Source organism: Amblyomma maculatum, chromosome 1 (genome assembly GCF_055883805.1).
Source record: "Amblyomma maculatum isolate TAMU_Amacu chromosome 1, ASM5588380v1, whole genome shotgun sequence".
Classification (NCBI taxonomy): domain Eukaryota; kingdom Metazoa; phylum Arthropoda; class Arachnida; order Ixodida; family Ixodidae; genus Amblyomma; species Amblyomma maculatum.
In genome coordinates this window covers 285,721,366-285,742,713 of record NC_139344.1, presented here as the reverse complement: position 1 = coordinate 285,742,713, position 21,348 = coordinate 285,721,366, and the positions used below count along the sequence as shown (strand labels likewise).

At 50.1% G+C, this 21,348-nt stretch overlaps 1 protein-coding gene across 4 annotated transcripts in view; it reads left to right on the top strand.

The window, feature by feature from the left end:
* The window catches only part of RhoBTB (Rho-related BTB domain containing), a 302,716-nt gene that overhangs the window by 175,179 nt on the left and 106,189 nt on the right, over positions 1–21,348 (top strand). For all 4 annotated transcript variants that reach the window (XM_084591542.1, XM_084591543.1, XM_084591544.1 and 1 more), the window contains one exon: positions 13,385–13,592. In XM_084591542.1, coding sequence (XP_084447668.1) covers positions 13,385–13,592 — 208 coding nt within the window. The remainder of the gene's footprint in view (positions 1–13,384; positions 13,593–21,348) is intronic.

The following is a 21,348-nucleotide window of genomic DNA, read 5'->3' as shown; positions in this document are numbered from 1 at the left end:
AAAGCTTAGAACGTGCAGCAGAGCTGGCCGAAGAATTTCATGCTAGGCGGGAAACAGCTAGGTATCGCGGGTAAACGCTAAAGTTTCTGCGAACACAGACTGCAAAACAGGCACCTTGGAGCGAGACGAAAGTCATAGGGCAGAGTCTCCCCTAAAGTGATAGCCGACAAAAAGAAGGCTAAAGCTTTTGAAACCAAGAAAAAAATAACTGTGTTTCCGATGCAACGAGCCCGGTCACTTTGCCAACACATGCAGGAAGCCGAAGGTTTTTTTCTCTTTGGCGGATGCAGATGATGAAAACATGCACCTGCTAGAGCCATACCTAAAAGAGATGCTGGTTAATGGGAGGCATTATCGGGTTCTGAGAGATTCCGCGGCCACCATGGACGTAATCCACCCCACATACGTGAGGCAGCTGACTTAACGGGGGAATTGTGCGTGGATTAAACAGGATAATAGCGCACGTGTCAGAATAGAAGGCCCATTTGGCGTTCTGGAAGCAGAGGCAGCGGTATCGCGGGACCTGTCGGGGCAGTTTCCGTACCTCAGCAGGAAGAAAGTCGTAGTTTCAGTGACCGAACCGTCCAAGCGCTCGCTCGATTGAAAGCCCGCGAAACTACAGCTGAACTAAGCCGAAGGAAGAATGAGCTTTCTCCCAGGATTGGCCAGGCAGTAGCAAACCAAAGATCCGTCAGGTTCTGGCGGAGTGGACAGCGACAAAGAAGACTTCGAAGGCAGGGAATCGGGCGCCGTGTCCTCGGACGAATCAAGGGAGATCGCGTCAGTGGTAGTCCAGCCACGCGTGGAACCCTTGTTAGCTCTGGCAAAAGTCGATAGAGAGACGATGGCAGCCGAGCAGATGGCGGACTTAACCCTCAAAGATTTAGCCAGCCACACAGGTAAAGATGTAACAAAGAGAAACATCACTGTCCGTATATCCGTTCAGGGGTATTGTACCGCAACTACAAAGACTCAAAGGGGGCCCCTTTGATCAGCTCGCAAGGGTGGAAGAACGGGCTAGTTGGTAAATGATCTTGGAAAGCAAAATAGCGCACTTCAAAACACAGACACAGGAAGGGAACACAGCGCTGCGTTGTCGTTCCCTTCCTGTGTCTGTGTTTTGAAGTGCGCTATTTTGCTTTCCAATTTGATCAGCTCGTAGTCCCGCTGAAATACCGAGCAGGCATACTGAAATTGTGTCACGGTGGAGGTTGGTCTTGGCACCTTGGCGTGAAAAAAAAAAAGAAAAAAAAACTAAAGCTAGGCTTCTACAGAAGTTTCATTGACCCGGATGCTTCAGGCCAGGGGCGTAGCCAGTGGGAGGGCTTATGGGGCATCAGCCCCCCACGAAATTTTTTGTTACTGTCATGCACCGCAGACCAAAACAACCACCAGAGCCAGAAATAAAACTGGACTTTGTCTCCAATATGTCTTTTTCACGCTCAAAAAGTGAAAGGTGCATTTAGTTGTCTGAAATCGTTCATCGGACCATACAAAGGCGACAAGCCGTACTATCAGACAAGCTGACAAAGCACGCACAGATAGAATGCGTAAAAAAAAAAAAAAAAAAAAAAAAAAAACTAGGAGGGAGCGTGACACCACACGAGCGGCCTCCGCAGGCCAAACTCGATCTTCTGACGCCGCGCTGTCTTCTCCCTCTCGGGTCTCTTGTTCGCACTGAATATCGGTGTTCTTAACCGCTATGTACGCTCCGGTGGAAAGTCTGTCGAAGTGGTCTGCTGAGAGTCCTCGTCTGTTCGTAACACTTCAGTTTGTTAGAGTGCAGATGCTGCTTATAATCAAAATTATAAGCACACTGGAGAGAGTGCAGAGAACAATATCATCCGCGGGTCTGTCAAGAACACTACGTATTGGAGCTAATGTTAATTGTATATGGATGAAAAACTGCCTGTGAAGAATTTTTTTAGTTCTGCAATTGTTAAATTAAACGAATGATTTTCGTCTGAAACAATTCATGTGCAGTATACTCGATGGATCACGAAAGCCCCGGATGGTACTATTTTTCCGTGCAATCTTTGCATCCGGCTATGCAGAAATTATGGCGCAGTTGAGAGGTGACAGGCTGGTGAAAAGTACCTCGATGCGGAGGAGGCTGAGCAGCAACGTCAGCCCCCCTCAAAAACATTTCTGGCTACGCCACTGCTTCAGGGGTATTGAGCAGTTCGTGAAATCCTGCAACACTTGTCAGCGAGTCGGAAAGCCGGGCGACTTGAGGGAATCTCTGATGAAGCTAGTACCCGTGATTAGCCGACCTTTTCGTCGTTTGGTGGTTGACATAGTCGGCCCGCTGCCGGTGACTCAGTCGGGCTACCGCTACATACAAACAATGATCTGCCCGGCGACCAAATTTTCGGAGGCAGTACCGCTCAAGGAGTTGAACTCCGTGGATGTCGTGGACAGATTATTGTCGGTATTTTGCCACGTTGGCTTCCCGGCTGAGTTACCGAGCGATCAGGGAAGTTTGTCCACTAATGTACTGACGACCACCTTCTTGGAAAAATGAGGAATGCGCATCATTCACAGCTCGGTCAGACACCCTCAGAGCAATAGCGTCGAAGCAGGGCATTCGGTTTTGAACCGCGTGCTAAGAGCTATGTGCCATGAGCGCCGTAAGACTGGAAAGCTAGTCTGCCAACAATAATGTTCGCTCTCCGATCGGTGCCACATGAGGCCACGGGCCATCGGAGTTGGTGTACGGGCGATCGCTGTCGCATGTTCGGCGACGATCCTACCGTAGTGGAGCAAGTATTGAGCTTGCTTGACAGGCTGCACTCATGCCAGGAGCTAGTGACAAAAGGGGGAAAAAACAAAGCGGTACTATGACCGAAATGCGCGCCGACGCACGTTGACTGTTCTGACCACCTTGAGGGCAAACAAGCTTGCCGCACAGTGGAAAGGGCCTGCCGAGGTAATTGAGAAACTTTCTGATATTAACTATATGGTAAGGATGGCAGGCAGGAGAAAGGAAACGAGAGTTTATCACTCTCATGAAACCATACAGAGAACGCGACGCTATTATGCAGCTTGCCCTAAATGTTCCAGAGGAAGTGGAGACAGAATTTGTAATCGCACCCCTTTTAAGCCCTGCTCGAAAGGGTGCGTGCGGAAGAAAGCTTGAGCGCACAGAAATGAAGGGATCTTGAGAGGCTACTATATGAGTTCCAGGCTTCATTCTCTGACCAGCCGGGGAGGACTGATTTATTAGAGCATGACATCCAATTAACCTCTGACCAGGTCATTCGCTCCAGGCCCTATTGAGTCTCTCCGCAGCAGAAGGACATTTCACCTTCTGAAATAAACCGGATGCTGAAGCTTGGGAATATTGTTCCTTCAGATAGTGAATACACGTCTCCGCTCATGCTAGTGCAGGCACCGGGCAAGGACCCGAGACCTTGCATTGACTACCGCGGCTTCCCTTTATAACCTTGCGTGAAATGATTGCAGTGCTTTAAAGAAACATTTGTTGTGTCTGTGCATGTATGTGCCTCATTGTTTTTATAAGAAGCGGTTTTCTCAGAATTCAGAATAACAACTTTTGCTGAAAAAAAAAAAAGATCTGCCAGTTCCGGCTGAGCAGATTTCCAGACTTGTGCTATGAGCAAGGGCCAAGTCCCCCAAAATTGTACTCGTGTTCCTCAACATAAAAACCTGGCGGTGTTCTTTGGTTGGCCGTGTACTGCCTTGCCGGAGGCGGGGGCTAGACTCCGACCTGATCGCTAATGCTAAACTGAGGACTCTTACAAGCTGTGCAGGTCGTCGGGGGTTTCACTACGAGCCAGACTGCAACTATGACGCCCATTCGTGGTGCATCATCAGCTGCGACCTCTCCGTAACGTCTTCTTGGCTGCGGACGAGCTGTTATGACTGGGATCTCAGCCGAAGTTCACGCGCCTCCAGCAGATCAAGGCAGAAGCGAAGCGGTTGCCGGCGAGCGGCGGCCACCGAGGACGGCGACGATGACGGGCGTTCAATTCCCACGGGCTGCGGCGGTCAGTTACCCCGCCGGGCCGGAACGGGTGAAGCGACCCTCGTCAAGCCTTCATTCTGCCAAGGGAAAACGACTCCAACGAGGAGCTCATCCCTGCTTGACAAAGGGCGTCCGAACCAGCCGACGGAGGGAGCCGAAAGGGGAACCAAGCCAAGCCTACTCCCAGAACGAGAGATGTATCCCCCCCCCCCCCCTCCCAATCCGCGGATTGCCCGGTCAAGAGTTATGACCGTCCTGAAAGCACGTGAAGAATAACAAGAATAAGATTGGGATGGAGCGCATTTGGCAAGCACTCGCAGATTATGACTAGCAGCTTACCGGTATCGCTCAAGAGGAAAGTATACAACAGTTGCATCTTACCTGTGTACTCACCTATGGGGCTGAAACGTGGAGGCTAACCGAAAGGGTTCTACTTAAGTTGAGGACAACTCAGAGGGCTATGGAACGAAAAATGGTAGGGGTAACATTAAGAGATAGAAAGCGTGCAGAGTGGGTCAGAGAAATAACTCAAGTTACCGACATTCTAGTAGAAATTAAGAAGAAGAAATGGACATGGGCAGGACATGTAGTGCGAAGAGAGGATAACCGATGGTCGCTGAGGGTAACAATCTGGATTCCAAGAGAAGGAAAGCGTAGCAGGGGGCGGCAGAAAGTTAGGTGGGCGGATGAGGTTAAGAAGTTCGCGGGGCTCAAGTGGATGCAGCTAGCACAGAACCGGGTTAAGTGGAGAAATATGGGAGAGGCCTTCGCCCTGCAGTGGGTATAGTCAGGCTGACGATGATGATGATAATGAAAGCACGTGGCGTGACACCGACGGCCTGTTTTCTGCGGGTACTGAAATTGCGTCGTTAACCAAGCACAACGTCGACATCGCCACCAGCGGTGCTGATCCTCGCCACTCATCGGATGAGCTGCGTACCAGTGACGCCTCTGGCAGTGGGCCGGGGGTCTGTTGACCGCGCGTTCCCGCTGATTGGACTGGGCCAATTTAACTTCATTTATCCAACGACGCACTGGGGATTGAGGACGCTATATTAATGCGTGGAAATGTATCAACGATCAGCTCAACTAAGTTATTCTCGTCTGAGTTCCTCCTTCTGACTCGACATGTAAAAAGTGTATATAAAACTTGTTTGCCAACTCTCCCCGCTGCTTCCAGTCCGATGTATTGTCTGCCTGATCACGCTACCCTGAAGTGGCCCCCGAACCCGATCGCATTACTGCGTACGATGACCGCCGGGCGACGAAGGTGATGGCGGCAGTGTCCTCGGCGGAAAATACAGAACCGCTCACTGCGTTGCGTGCGCTGCAAGCGTCGCGACCATAACTGCTTTAGTTTGCCGCAGTGTCCGCCACAAGGGGTGTGGTGGCTGACAAAAAGTCAAAGCACATGCGCGCTGTTTTAAAAAAACTTTCAAATGTGATTGCTGATGAGAAGGGTAGTCGCGCTATCGATATTTTTATTTTACTTCACACAAAGTGAAGAAAATAAAAGCCAAAGCGACAAGAAGCTTGAGCATAGATGTCGTTGATACACAGCTGACAGATAGGCCTCTTGAAATTCGCGAAAGTACCCAGAAAACTAGGGATATTTGTAGCTCATACTTTGTCGTGTGGGCGAGAACGCCACCATTTAGAGCGAGGTATCGCGTTCGAGAAAGCAGCGGCCAACCATGTTGTCAACGCACGCAGCAACGGGCGCGCAAAAGACAGGCCGCTTTACGTTTGGATCTGCGCATCCGCATTCGTTACCTGCCCAAGTGTCTACGTGCGGCCGTTATATGAGGCAGGCCAGCACTCCGTCGACCAGCTTGCGGCAGGCCTGAGTTGTGGAACAGCACGCGCTTGCCTCTCTTCCCCTCTGTCACCAACGCAGCCGAGAGCGTTCGCAGCGGGGTGCCAAGTTGGCCCCGATGGTGAGGCCGCGGGTCTCGGTGTCTCGATGTGCGCAAAGGTGGCCTCTTTGCTAGCCCTCGCTGTGGTGTACCCGTAGGCGCCGTTCCACGAACTCTAGCTCGCTCGCACCGTGGCCGACCGGAAACCGTTTTCCTCTCCTGCTTGGCGGTGACAGCGGGCTTCGGATCCATGACTTTGCTCTCCATGCCCACGGGCGTCGTGGCGTCCACCGGCTCCCCTCGCTGGCTGCAAGGCTGTCTTTTCCCTGTGCCCTCTCCTCCGCCAACCTCCCTAACAGCGCGCGTGACTCGCGTGATAGTTACACGCGGCCGTTATAAGGGGAGGGGGGAGGGGGGGGGGAGGCAGTGAATCCCCACACGTTAAAAAATCATGCCTGTCAGAAAACATTTGCCATTCCTACATACGGGAGGGGCCCGCGGGCCACTTCCAAAATTTGACCTCTGTCTATTTGGTCTAAAATTTAGGTCCAGCCTAATTGGACAATCCCCATCATGATGTTGATCTTGATTTGGCCGGGCTCCCACAATTTAAACTAGACCGATTTGGATTAAAATCCTGCACCACGTGTAGAAATCGTCATTAGTAAAAAAATTCACGCAAACCATGCAACCCACGCGTCTTCCCGCATTGCTAAGTAATTCATATAGCTAACGCTCCATATTCTGGTTCGGCAGTGCAGGCGTACGCACTACTATTGTTTTTTTTTGTTTTTTTTTCATGCCACGCACCGCTGACCCTAGCGAGGCGATACAATACTTAGCGTCTGCTTGTTATGTGTTGCAGCAGAAAGGACAAACCAAACCCCATCGAGACTTTATAGATACAGTGAAAAGGACAAAATGACGTTTCCTTTTATGTGGCCACGAACACGAGCTCATGCTTCCCGCCTGGCCAGACGGCATATTGCTTTATTTTTCATTTGTCAAGCGCGCGCTGCAGTCTGAGAGTAGACAACGCAAAACGAGTTCACCGGACACTCGCCTGGCATGTGGACACAAGCAGCCCATCAGCGGTTCTCGACTCAAGCCCGAAAGGGCGACCGTCCTATTGGTCAAATCGAAGTGATTTAAATGGTCTGTACAGGGGTTCTCAAATGGATTCCTTGGAACCAAGGGATTCCTTGAGCTGCTGCTGTGGGTTTCGCGCGCTACCACAGCCCCCCTCCCACTACTTCTGTCCCATTGCTACGCGTGCGGACCGGTCACTGCGCCTAGTTCGTTAAAACAAATTTTAGATCATCAGCTGGTCCCAATTCGTTTTTCAGACCTCGACATCGGGCCAAAATGCTGCCAAGTTGCTCCGTACGTCTAGACGCACATAGTGACCCGAGCTGCAGTTCGTACATTCGTGCACAGGCGTGGACCGCAGAACCGAATTATCCAAGCCAGAAAGAAGAGCGTACGCGTCACACTGGGCTTTTTTCTGGATTTTTTGATGGCGGCGGCGGCGACCAATTTATGTTGAAAAACAGTATCTATACAGTCATAGAAAAGGTGGGCGAGCCGTCACATTATTCTGTGCGCAGACCAGCCAGTCGAGCCACTTCGTTCTTTTGACCTTTGTGACTAGTTTCTTGTGTTCGGAATTCAAAGTCTGAGCCTCAGTGAGAGGTAGGCACGCAATAAAATGCTGAGTGCTAGAAACATGTAAACAAATGCTTGCGAAACTGAACTAAACGGCGAAAAGAAAACGTGGAGAGATACATGCACAAGCAACATCGCCTTAAGCCCGGTTCACACTGTGGAAACATTTGGTCCACTCTGTTTGGCAGCAGCGTGTTCGCGAAATATCAGCTACCCTGTCACACTGCTTCAAGACGAACTGTCCGGAAGTACGTCTTTGTCGCCCGGCTACACACAACGGAAAGATCTGTAGGAACCCTTGGTATGGTTCCTGGAAAGACTTTCCAGGGACCATACCCTTGGCGAACTCCTTGTCAAACTGAAAAAACAATTTCGGCGACGCTCCTCTGCTGCCTCTCTAGCGTAGCCGCGGGCAACTCCGGAGTCCGGCGCACAAAAGAGGAGAGGAGCCGTGGGGACCCCACCACATCTGGTGCCAAATACGGCACCCCGCCCGACTTCTTGCAAGACGCCGTACCGCGGCAAACAAAGCGATGAAGGGGAGCTTTTGTTTTTACAAGTGCTGTTTGCGAGCACTAAAACCATTAAAAAACGATCAATCACGGTTAAGTGCATGCTGGTGTGGTCTGTTGTTGCAGGGATTACCTATGTAACATGCAAGCAACCTGCCTTGTTTCACAGCTGCCTGTGCAGTGTGGCAAGCTGTTCGGAAACAAGTGTCTCGGGAAACAAGTCTTTGGCTTGACGGGCGGACCTGCTTTGTCCATGCCGCTGTTGTGTTCCCGCAGTGTGAACTGGGCTTTATTGTGAACGATGAAGGTTCGGGGGTTCTCGTCACATATTGATGGCTTTTGGGGTTCCTTGATGCAAAAAAAGTTTGAAATCCCGTGGTCTATACGAATACCATTTGCTTCTCATCGCATATTTGTATATTTGAGCTGGCATCCATCGATTTCCGCGTCCTCGGCAATCTGAATCCGGGCGCGACGAGCAACTAAGCTCGCGCACTATGCCGAAGGCTTGAAAAGAAAACACGGCAAGCGCATTTTATTTCGGTAAATAAAAAACTAAGCCTCTTCGAGTGGCCCTCTGCCATGGCAGCGCCTCTCAACGTAGCGAGCAGTGCGCAGCAGACTTCCCTGGGCGGATATGCCCCTGCGACTTCAGCGATCAAAGTTGTCAGACCAGCGTACTGTTTTCAAAACAATCAAATAAATTTAACTGTAACCCCCGGTGCAATGATTAGGGCGCTCTACTACTGTGCTCAAGGATGCGGGATCGAATCCCAGCCGCGGCGACCTCTTTTTTATGAAGGCGAAAAGCAATGCGCCCGTATGCTGTGTAATGTCAGTGCACGTTAAAGGTCCACGAAAACGGCCCCCAAGAAGCCACTGATAAACGTGTTCAGTGTGTAGAACAAATCCTTTAGAGCATTAACGCAAAGTATAACTCCTTGGAACGAAGCCAGTGATTTATTATTAATGTTTAAAAACGGCGTTTTTTGAAATTCGCGGGCAGGGAAGTCGTCGTTTGGCGGTGTCGCATGGAACTATTTCCTTAACCCGTGACGTCACGGGTGAGTTGACTGGCAAGGCTTGCTAGAAGCTGCCATTCGCTGCGGCCACTGCAGCCATGACGTCACGGACACACTTCCGGTAGCTGCAAAAGTCGTCTGCTCGTGCGCTGCTCGAACACTGTGCGGGCTGTTACACAGCTCGCCGCCCTTATCGGTTAATCGGCCATTGCCCATCAAGTACAACAACCGAAGCGATGCAGTGATCGGCGGAACGAAGCTGCACTTACAAATATCTTATTTATATATCGTAGTTTCAGGAGTACCGGAGTGTCGTCCGACGAGGCGTCAACAGCACGGTCAAGCACCGCACGATGGCAGCACAGCGCCGTAAACACCGCCGCTGTGCCCCCTCCTCCCGCATACCGTTCGCGAACGACACGGCGGATCGTTAGCACCGATGTCCGAAATAAAGCGTGCTAAATTTGTTGGTGTCTGGAATACTGAGCCGAATATCAAGTATGAAGCCTCGTGAGGATCGCTGACCGGCAGCAAATTGCTGGTAAGAGCGATAGCCGTGATACAAGCAAGTTTCTGCTCAAGCCAGCTGCCGCTGGTGCATTTTGGTTGATCCGATCTGCTCGTACTAGCTCTGCGATTAATGCGTCGGCAGAGTTAATCCTATAATTATTTTACTATGGCAGGATAGGATTCACTATAAGGCAGTTTCATAAGTAGACGATTTACGACAGCGTTGATCAGTTCCAAAGCGTCGACCGCCGCGGCTTCGAAGCGAAAGAATTTAGGCCTAGCGACGACTATATATATAGGCAACCTGCAATGGAGTTTGCTGAGACATGTGGCGCCACCTGGCGGCCGACGGGAGCTAATACTGAGTCGGCGCAGAAGCTGACGCCGTATATGTTGCGGCCGCTGTGTTCCTTCTGCGTTCGCGTTTTGTTATCCCAGTGAGTGTGATTTACTCATTTAGTGACTTCAGTGGTCTCGTGCGATGCTTAGACTGCTACGGATGTGAACAAGAATAAAAATAAGCGCAAGGGCGGCGAGAAAGACTGCCACAATCACGAAGGAAACTTAAGCGTACCGCTTGCTGGGAAAACCTGGGGAGAATGATGAGAGAAGGAGATAATGGCTGCGAGAGAGTAATGTAACTGAAATTCGTTTTGTTATGGAGCCATTGGCGTACAGACGCCAAGAAGCTAAAATAAGACGATTGCCCGTGAGCGGAGGAAACGGTATAAACTTCGGACTCGGTGAGTCGCACGCTGGTCGGGGCACGCTACTCAGTACGCGCTGTAAAATTTGGCGTGTACTGGTATATGCTGTGCAAGATCGAGTGGCATACGTCCAGAAAAGCAACAAAGCCGCGCAGCCGCAGCATCGTATTCCAGCCGCATTTCAACGGAGGCGAAATAAAAAAAAAAAATGTTAGTGGATCTGTGAACCGGATTTCTAATGCGGTGTCTATTCGGAACCACAAAGCCAAAATATCTTCAAAACTTCCAATTACAGATTTCAATAAGCATATTTATCTGTAAATTAGTTCTTAAGGTGCTGAAATAGCTGAAGTGGCGGAGTGTAGAGGCCCGTGATACTGTGTACGCTGAGAATGGAACTTCGTTCTATTGTTCCGCGCCAAATATTTCTTGCACCGACTGCTCAAGCTACTCAAGAGTCTCTTGTCTCAGACGATAGAATATTTCATCATCAGTAACAACAGTAAAAAATTCTAACTCTTAACGACCTCTGTTACGAAAGCTTTGCCGTTGAGTGCCAGCATTTCCCGCCGGCTTTCCCCAAGCTTGAGGTACGGAGATACAAAATGCATGCCAGTTATTGTTGTTGTTAAGGGCTTTATTTTTCCAACGGTGTAGGAGGCCCCCTACTCCCCGCCCCCGGCACGCACAGTTTTCGTTGATGACGCACGCTACAACCGCACAGTGCTTGCAATCGCCACGACATCCGTAGCGGGCACCGCACCATGCCTCCTGTAACTTCCGCGGCACTGTCGAAAGGTGCACCACGAACAAAAGTGTTCGTCATGGTATTGAACTTTAAAGCAAAACCGCGAGGAAATTATTATGCTGCTGTAATCAAACAGCAAGAACAAAAAAAGAAGAAACTGCGATCAATCTCTTCTCAGGTTCTCTCTGCACTTTCAATGTTTGGGTATGAGGTGTGAACGCAATAGGTGAATGAAAAGCTACGTTTACAACATTTTTCATTCATTTAATTATTTCTTAATTCATCATCACATATCCGACTAATGCCCTGGGAGAATAAATTTCGTTAAAAAAAATTCCGTCTACTCACGCGACATTCAAAGCTGTGCGCGCGGGTGTTCCATCGCGAGCGGCGCGCACTTCGCGGTGACGTCGACACCGTTCACGTTTTAAACATGAGCATTCTCGAACAGGCGCTGTCCTTTCGTCAGTATTGGTTTTCGGAAGTAGCCCTCAAGACATTCGATTGCCTTAAAACTTCAGAAAATGAGAGCCGCGAGATGCTTCTAGCCGTACAACGCAAACGCAACCCGACCGCGCCAGCCTACTCAGATTACTCGGCGCCGCCGCTGGCGGCGCTGAACGCTGCGCTCCACTAGCGCCGCCTGGCCACTGCAGGTTGCCTATAGGGACGGTCACGCACGGCGCCGTCGTTCGCCGCGCTCGCGCGCCCCACCCCCGCGGTAATTGTGTAACGTACCTCAGCCTGCTCGCGGCATCCCGTGCTGCAAGCGTTACAAACTCGTGTACTTTCATAGCTAAGGCCGCGCATTTTGTGACGTTCTGCTCAGCAATAAGCCGTTCAAACGATACTGCAGGCAAGACAAGGCTTCAGTACGCAGTCGCTGCGCTGTCGGCCGTAATCGAAGACCTCGGGCGACACCATATTCTATACATCGATCTTTAAACGTGATACAGTGGGCAAATGAATGACTTTGTGAAGCAGACCCGCTCATATGTTTCGCGCACTCGGGCGCCGACGAGTAGCCTCCGTCAACAGACGCCGTCATAACCTCGGTTAACGACGCAAACCGTGGTCGCCAAGCTCGGTTTGCGATAACCGCGGTTAGTGGTGTAACCATGGTTTGGTCCGCCGTGTAACATAGGCTAACCACGGGTTCGCGGTTACACTAAGCGTCGCTGCGCGAACTGGCGAACTCCTCAGGCGTCGTGTGCGAGCGAGGACGGGTTGGCGAGAGTACGCTAGCGAGCGAGCGCGCGGCAACCGGAAGTTCGTCGAAGTGGCGTATTTCTGGGCGGAGCTTTGAACTTGCTTGTATTCTTTATTTTTTTATGGCTCCCTTCGGCGTACGAGTTGAGAGGGAAAATTGGAAGGGTCATTTTTAATCGCCGATATATCTGGTGTTGCAGAAGCTACATCGAAAATTTTTTGTTGGAGAATGATGGGTGGTTCAATATCTATCAGTGTTATGGCGTTGTTTGCCCTTCTTGGTGACCCATTTCAGCGGACCTTTAAAGAACCTCAAGTGGTCGAAATTTCCGGAGCCCTCTTATGGCGTCCTGAGTCGCTTTGGGACGTTAAACCCCACTAACCAAACCGAACCAAATTTAACAGCAAAAATATTTACTACGCGGAATAAAAAAAGGCAAAAAAGAAACACCTGCAAGGAATGAAATTCAGTAAGCAGTGTATGTACGAAAATTTGCTGTCATGACCCCTTTAAGAGAAAGCCCGCAAGGCGCAGAAGCTGCCACATGGCAGCGGTGCCGCTTCAGTGAACGAATGAGCTTTTCTCGGTAATGTTGTCCTCGGTGGGGATTTTCATGTGCTGGGCGAAAGATAAGCGGCAGCAGCTAGTACGTGGTAACTTCTGTATTTTGGAGGACCGGCAAATGTTTTTACAAGACGATATTCACTGACTCTGGCAATCTAATTAGTCTAGTATAGTTTTTTTTTTTTGTTAGTGCTTCGTTCTTCTTTAAATCATATGCAGCTAGTACTAATTCGGGCTTTGCGCAGAAGTAGGCTTGTCCAGGGGCGAGGCTACAATTCCATTCAGCGATATAACCCTGCATTGCAAACGTATGTGCACTTTGCGTGTACTGTGGGCGCCACGACCTTCGGGTGCGTGGTTTGATATAAGCTTTGATCTAAGCAGTTATGCCACTTGTGCCTTGATTTGAGTGGTCTGTGTGCAGTCGCGGGTCGATCAGAGCAGTTTTTTTTCTTTGGTTTGAAAATTTCGCTGTGATCTCCTTGGGAAGCAGTAGGCTTGCGTTTATAGTCTTGCTTTCTAATTGTCGTCAGATGGCGCATGCTTCAAGAAATCCGCATACCAAAGCATTTGCTTGAGGCCCTGCATTCCTCCTGTGACAGGCCCCTCAGGGAGAGCGACCTTTTGCGGCCCGAGCAGGGACGCCTCCTGGCCAAAGAGATTGGGGCGGCATACTACGAGACTAGTGTTCTCACCAACTTTGGCGTTGCCGAAGTCTTCAGCAATGTCATCAGGGCTGCCCTGCTGGCCAGGAAACAGCAGCGCTTTTGGATGACCAACCTGAAGCATGTTCAGCATCCAGCAGTTCAGGTAAAGAAACCAATTTGGATATATTTGTGAACTATTGGCAGTAGCTAGCGTGCGGCCACATCCTTAGATTGCTACTGTTGGCCATAAATCATCACTTAGTAGCTCCACATGTCTTATCTGGGGGTTGCAGTAGGGCCTACGAATTTTTTTGAAAGCTGTAATGATTAGCGCGAGCATGACGACACACAGGGAGCACATGGGACAAGCCCAACTTCGAGGCCGCTAAATATAAAAGTTAAGTTGGCGCAATAACGCTCAGAAAACCGTATTCAAACAAAATAATAAAGTAAAACCAAAACATTTAGAACTATCTGGCAAACAAATGCACATGAAACATCGCCTATCATCGTGCATACATAAGCGAAATATCCAATGATGGGAACAAGGAAGTGCCAGCCAGAATTTCTTGCACGCATATAAGAAACGGCGTGGTTGCAGATATTGTACGATTACGAAATAAATGTCCCGAAAAATAGCGACACGAAAAACGTATTGACGACGTCAGGAAATGCTGCATCAGAAATATTGGTGTTGCATCTTTCTGTGGCCGACATGGGCAGATGTGCGTTTTCATCTTTGGTTGAACAGCGGCATGGATAAAACAGGTCCGCCAGTCAAGCCGGAGACTTGTTTCCCGAGACACTTGTTTCCAAACAGCTTGTCACACTGCACAAGCAGCTGTGAAACAAGGCAGGTTGCCGGGTTGTTACGTCTGTGTGACAGACTTGGGCACCGAAAACTAGATGCAAACTGCGCCCGCTAGCAGTGTTTGGTCGTTCATAACACACCACCCCAGCATGCACTTGACCGTGATTAATTGGTCTTCGTGCTCGCAAACACCACTTGAAAGCTCCCCTTTATCGCTTTGTTGTCTCCCGCGGTACGGCGTCTTGCGGGCGGGGTGTCGTAATTGGCACCAAATCTTGTGGGGTCGCCGTGACTCCCCTCCTCTTTTGTGCGCTAGAGAGGCAGCAAAGGAGCGTCACCGAAGACATACTTCCTGTTCAAGCAGTGTGACAGGATAACTGACATTACACGCTGTTGCCAGACAGAGTCGACCAAATGTTTCTGCAGTGTGAACCGGACTTAAGGGCAGCCCGTGCAGTTACGCGGTGCTTGTGAAAACATGTAAGATGAAAGCGCACGTACCTGCATTGCCGAAATAATGTTGTACTCCAGCCCACTTTGTTGCTCGTGCATCGTCCCTCCTGATGTGGAGGGACTATGCTTGCCTCAGCTGCTGACGATCTAAAGTCTTGCCCAAGTAGCACGATATGGACAAGTGGCTACCCTTCTAATACTACGTCGGTACCAAATTCGGCAGTTGCTGTAGATACATGGGTGCCGTATTTACATTGGGCTAACTCAGACCACATTCATACATCTAGCCCACATTGTTCTCTCGTCGGGTATACACGTAACGTAAATGCAGGCTTTGTAAACCTATGCTAGCCCAGATAAGGCTGACCCCACGAATTTGCTATGGCCCCACGTCGGCCATGGTGAGGCAGGAAAACTGGCGTTCCTTGTAGGCTACTTGGGAGCAGGCACGAACCTCGTAATGCACAACTGTAGCGGCTCACACAAAACCACTTTAGGTGCAACGTCGGCCGTGGCGGGACTTGCTGCTCTCCACATCGGTCCCTTGTACAGTCCATTCTTGGGGAACGTGGCCGAACACTGCGGAGCACCTGTGCGTCTGTCGCGGATCAATCTGGAGGCGGTGCTTGGCGTCGTGTGCGCTCGAGCAGCAAGTGCTGTGATTGAGCAGACGACATGGAGCGCTACTTCTGAATTCATTTGCGCCTGCGTCATTTCGCTTCGATGCACGGGCAGGCACTCCGCAGAGCTCGGCCACGCGGCGCCGTGTTCGCAGTAAGGCCCTAAAGACGGCTGCAACATAAATAGGAGCTCTACATAAAAGTTTCCCCAAGCCTAATCGGGGTATCCGCTCAAAGCAGTTAATGCAGTGAGGGCGCAGATGTAGAGTACCTGCTTCACGTGCAAAAGGACCGTGGTTCGAATCCCGGTGTTGCGCAATTATTCACCATGTAAGAAAAATGTGCGTCTATGGAATTGCATAACCAGGCTTGGGGCGCGGCCTGATCCCGGTAGCCAAAGACAACAACGCACTCCCTCATTTGAACAGAATTTGGACAGCCTAAAGTGACCTCTGGCATGATATTCCGCTCGGCTACCGACCGGAGTATCAAGGTTCGAACCTGACCGCGATGGCCCCGTGTCGATAGAGGCGCAACGCAAAGGTGTCTATGTGCTGCGCGATGTCTGTGAACGTTAAAGATCCTCAGTTGGTCCAAGTTCCGGAGCCTCTCCACTGCCTTTCATGCCGTTCTCCTCCCTTCTCTTACGGTGCGGTTCAGGTGTCCATCAAGTGTGGCACATACTGCGCCTTTCTTTTCCTCAAAAAACTGTTTTACGCCAACCCACCCTAGAGTATAGTGATTGGCCACCACCTTGCATATAAATGCACTTCAGTCCCCAGCAGCTGCGAAGCAACTGGTCATGGCGGTGGTCAGACATGTGACGCACCTGCAGTTGCTGAGAATCCCTGCTTCCGGAGGGGCCGCCATTGGTTTCTGAATCTGGCAACGTTTGATGCTATCTAGTGCGTCTAGCTTAGCAAGGCTTTTCAAGGAACTACAGGTTATTGAATGGGATGTCAAAGGGCTGAAGGAGGTCAGGACAGATGAAGCATGTGGAGTGCTGAAAAGCGGGTCGTATTGTGCTATGAAGGTTTAGGGGAGAGACTGGAACTGGATGTATGATTCTTGATCAATTAAGATACAGCTGTAAGCATAGAGGAGTTATATAGCATTAGCGCGAGGGTGGTAACCAGAACCGTGATGACCGTATAGTCGAAAGCTTCATGAAGACGTCTTCGGTGAGTGAAGTAAAAAGAAAGTGTACTGTACTTATGGGCGACTTCATGGTCAAGTGAGGCAAAACGCAGGCAGCGGGATACTATGGTATAGGTCCTAGGAAGAGCTTGGGGGAATTATTAATAGAGCTGTCAGAACTGCACTAGAGGCCGATAGCATTCTTTGTGTGGCTAAGCGTGATCTTGATGAGGAAGGTTCAGTGAGTGTTCTGGTGGGTACGAACAAAATACTGTACAAGCTCGGATAAAGGCTGCACTTTTGGCGAATTGTGGCCCTCACGGTGAACTTTTTCAGCACAATATTAAAGTGAGAGCGTTAAAAGCCCCGTTCTCTAAAACTTGGACGTTGTGAGAGAAAGCCGGCAGCTGACATGGACGGGCACTGATTGACCGTAGAGTTGTGCGACGTCACGGGACATGGTCGATTTAGCAGGAACCGCCAACTCGGGCTTCTCGATTCGAATGGGAGTCTCCAAAACTGTTGCATCCCGAGTCAGACATGCTACACCTAGGTACGACTTGGTTATCTATGTCGGGTGGTCCTTCACAGTGTGGTAGCTGACGCCTGTATGCTAATGAATATGATTGGGGTATAACAAATAAAAGATTGTACTATAGTAGCAGAGTGAACAGACGCGAACGAGGACTCGTAACGGGAGTCATTAGCGCTGCCGCGTCAAAAAGGGACAGTCCGGAGGCGAGCAAAAATTCTGGTAGATCTGTTGGCAGTACCGAGGGAAGAACTCGCGGTTTAACCAGTAATTTATATTTTAAATTGATCGCCAAAGTCAGGTTTCAGCAGATGGTGGTGCTATGCTGTGTTCTTTCGTTGATACTAACACTTCATCTGTTTGCATTGCATTAAGTCAATACACTACATTTTTTGACTATGTCACAGTGTCATACAGACAAATATTTGAGTTTATATCAACTTAATGCAGCCTACGTTTTTCTCTTTGAATTATACAGCTGCTTTTATTGTTTAATCTTCCTTGATTCGCTTTTAAAATGCGTTCAAAACAGCAAACCACACAACCAAAGACACCACTATACTTAAAGGCCCACTGTCCACCCTCCGGTCGAAAATATTTTCTTCCCCGGTGACTGTGAGACTTCGCCCCTAGAACGCAAGGCCGCAAAATGTTTTTGAAATGAGTAACTAATAACGCAGTTACAGCCACCGCAATCACCCGATTCTGTCATGCCTCTCTCCTTCCGTTCCCTCGCAAAGGTTTTCACTCTCCTGCCCGAGGTCGTCTAGCCTCCGCAATACAAATTCCCCTTCCTCCTCCGCGTTTGGCGGGTGGTGGGGCGTGGCTCTCCGCGAGCGCGAAAAAAAGAACGGTCGAGGGAGCGCGCGCCGCTGGATTCAGTCTGGCCGTGGCGAGGGAAAAGCGCGCTGCGAGCGGTAGACACCCATCCTTCTCCCGTCAGTCGGCGAGACGGACCAATGGACATCGTTCGCGGTACGTACGTCATTGCTGTGGCCCGTCGGGCCAGCGCAGGAAACGGGGAAGCTGGCTTCCCGGAGGAGAACATGAGAGAGCTTTGAATTGTATTTTCGATGCTTTGCGGCGCGCGTGTCACTGTAGCATTTTGCACAGACTATCTCCGGTACCTGATCGAAACACTGGGCTCCTTTGCTTAAAAGGGCCTTCCCTGGACAGTGGCCCTTTAAAGCACGGCTCTTGGTATCTGCGGTAGGTGTCACCGAGTTTCTTTATTTAGTTTACTTTTCATTTCACTTTATTTCAAGATATTTTGGTAGTCTCAGGTGTAGCTTTAACGGCTTAGTTAAGTTAATGACATGCTCTGCACGCGACTTAAGCGGCGCGGCAATCGTTGTGCTTGCTGCAAAGAGTTACTGTGCTAACTCTGTCATGTCCACGACGTCAGTGTTTGCAAACGCGGACTACCAGTGAGGAAACGAGACGAACATATGGAAAAAATTAGGTTTTAAATCGTTCTGCCGTATTGCACAGCTCCACAGCCGGGTATCCGCTATTCTGGGGATGGAGCTTTTCGATGCAGCAAAAAAGAAAAATAATTGTTGAAAAAGTTTGTAGACTGTCCCTAAAGGTATCCCCCCCCCCCCCCCCCCTGCTCTCACCTCATTTTTCCGGAATATCCCTTGGAAACCAAATTATTCTGATGCGTAGTTTAAGGTAATTCTCGCTACTCTTATAATGTAGTCATATTAGGTTCTTTTCATTGAATTCAAGATTGGAAACCTTTAACAAATTCCACCAACTGATAACTCACGAGTCGGTTGTTACCATCCACTGCACTTAGTTTCGTAGTAGTACGCGTTGGATAGTGTGGCAGCTGGCTGCTTGCTTTTTGCTGAGTATTTCCCTAAGTTGGCAATTGCGCTGCCCTTGTTGAATGTACAGAGTAATTCGTAACCATGGAAGCGTAACATGATGTTAAGCATAAAATGTTCACAAGTACAAGGAGCCCGACTGCGCCGGGAATACGCGCCCGAAAGAACTTTAAACCCGCACTAGAATACTTTGATAAGGCCATATTCTCTGCTACAGCAGACCCAAAGAAGGGGAGCAGTGTCCAGGAGAAAATCAGTTGCGGTTCATAAATGCAGCTCATGCTGAGTTCGATAACACTTCCTGCTGCTCTCCGAAAGCACCATGCAGGAGCGAGAGTCGCGCGAAAATGCTAAACGAACAGTGCTACTACGTCATCAGACGGCACAGCAGTTGGTTGGACGGAGGGAATAAATGCCAGTTATTTTCCTCATCTGAACTTATCCCCTCTCCATCACTCGTCTTGTTAGCTAAGCGCTCTCTGCCCAAACCCCAGTGAACCTCGGACCTTCGTAGTGGTCTCGTGCACTATGGGAATGTGTTCTATTGCTGCACTGTCTTGAGTGCAGCAACAGCCAGCACCACCTTTTTTATTACCTCGTCCCCAAACATCCAGTGCTACGCTTCGTTTACAATTGTCGAATAATTCCTGTTCTCCAGAAGATCTGGCGTTGAGAGAGAAAAATTAATGGTAGGTGTTGGCGAATGGCATGGCCGGACACTGATTAGCAGGCGGATTGTCTGACGTCACGATACGTTAACTCGGGTAGCTTTTTTCAGATAGGCAGGTGGGATCGCAATCGAGCCCGGTATACGTTTGGATCCCGTGTAAAACACGGCCACGCAGGGGCGACTTATCGGAGTCCGGTATTTCACACAAGGTTGCAACGGTTGTGGGGGATAAGGGTACAATGATTAAGCTTGTAGCAAAGTGCATCTACGTGAGCAGAGATCCTCCGGAGTAGCCGATGATGGCAGCAAATAACGCTGTGGCGTCTTACCCTTAAAGGAGTGTAGACACCAGATTTTGGTGGCTTCTTTCTTCTTGTAATGATGCGTAAGACATTCCTTTATATGGATCACTACTCGGTTTTTGTCTAATACCGCTGAATAATTGTGTATTGAGTTTTCTTTCCTCGCCAGTTTCGGTTTCAGCAGCAGAGACATGACTGTGACGTCACAATCAGGTCTAGGTCACGCGCGGCATGAAAAAACAAAACAGCGATATCATCGCTTACTCTCACTTTTTGTAATTCGTGTCTTTGAGGCAGGCTGGCTTTGGTACTCTGGAGAATTAAAACGACACAGGAACGGTTATATCACGGTTTTATTCATCCCTCACGTGACCAAGACTTTACTTTGACGTCACAGCCATCGCTCAGCTGCTAAAACCGAAACTGGTGAGAAACGAAATTCGATTATAAATTAATCAGCGGCCGTAGGCGAATGTCACAAGGTGGCCCGCGTACAGTAATGTCTTGCGCATCAATACAGAATATAAAACAAACCCAAAATTAGTTTTTATAGTCCTTTAAAGTGTGGGGATTCGGGCTTGCTGCGGCTGCCCTTTGCGCGGCCGCCGCCGCTTCCCAGTTGTTCTCCTCGTTCCCTTTCTCCCGCCTGAGGCGGCGGAGAGAGGCTCGGACGACTTGTCACTGTCATTCGGGCCACAGCTCCACCCTGGCGTCCCAGTGGCTGTTCCCAGTGGTGCCTTTTGGCAGGAACACGGCACCGCTTCGACGGCCGCGCTCGCGCGACCCTCAGAGCGGGGCCCAGGGAGAGACCCCTCCGAGACATCGCAAGGTGCGTACGCAACTGTTCTTGTCTGCCGGCCTTTGTCCGCACAGACCAGTGCGTACTCGAGTTCGTTTGCTCCGGGTCGTACCTGAGAGCGCAGCTCGAGCCTGTCGATCGTGATCCAACGATCCGCGACAGGCGTACCTTGCGGTGGTTGCCCACTCTCTCTCAAAGGAACCCTTTGGTCACTGCGAGAGAGAGATCACAGCACGCCCTTGCGTGCTTGCGGCGCGCACTCCGTGTCACTTCGTGCGCGCAGGGGAGCCTTGCTCCTCGCGCGCTCCCTTGACACGGTGACTGAGTACGTGTGTGTATGAGCGTTTTGTATATATGTGTATGTGTGTGCGTGTGTGTGTGTGTGTGCCGCTGGAGGATGGCGTTTTAATAAACGTCTCCTTTGTGAACTTGGAGGTTTGTGTCCTTGCAGCGCAGTGCTCTCCTCCCGGTGGAGAATGAGTGCGCGCTGCGGTGTTTCAGTGTGCGCGTGGTGACGGCTGATCGGGGCTTCGGCTCGCGCGACGCTCGAACCCGCGGTGGTTGGTGGCCTATGACCACGTAGAAACCACAAAAGGTAGAGCCCCAAATGACTCCAAAAATTTTTATTTTGTTTCATCTGTCCCGTGCAGCTCCAGCGTGAGCCTGAAGGTTAACTTGGTAAATTTTGCTTTCTTTTGACATTTATATTTGTCAGCAAGCCATCGTGCTCTATTCTTTCATGTTGTATCGACACTGCAGTAGT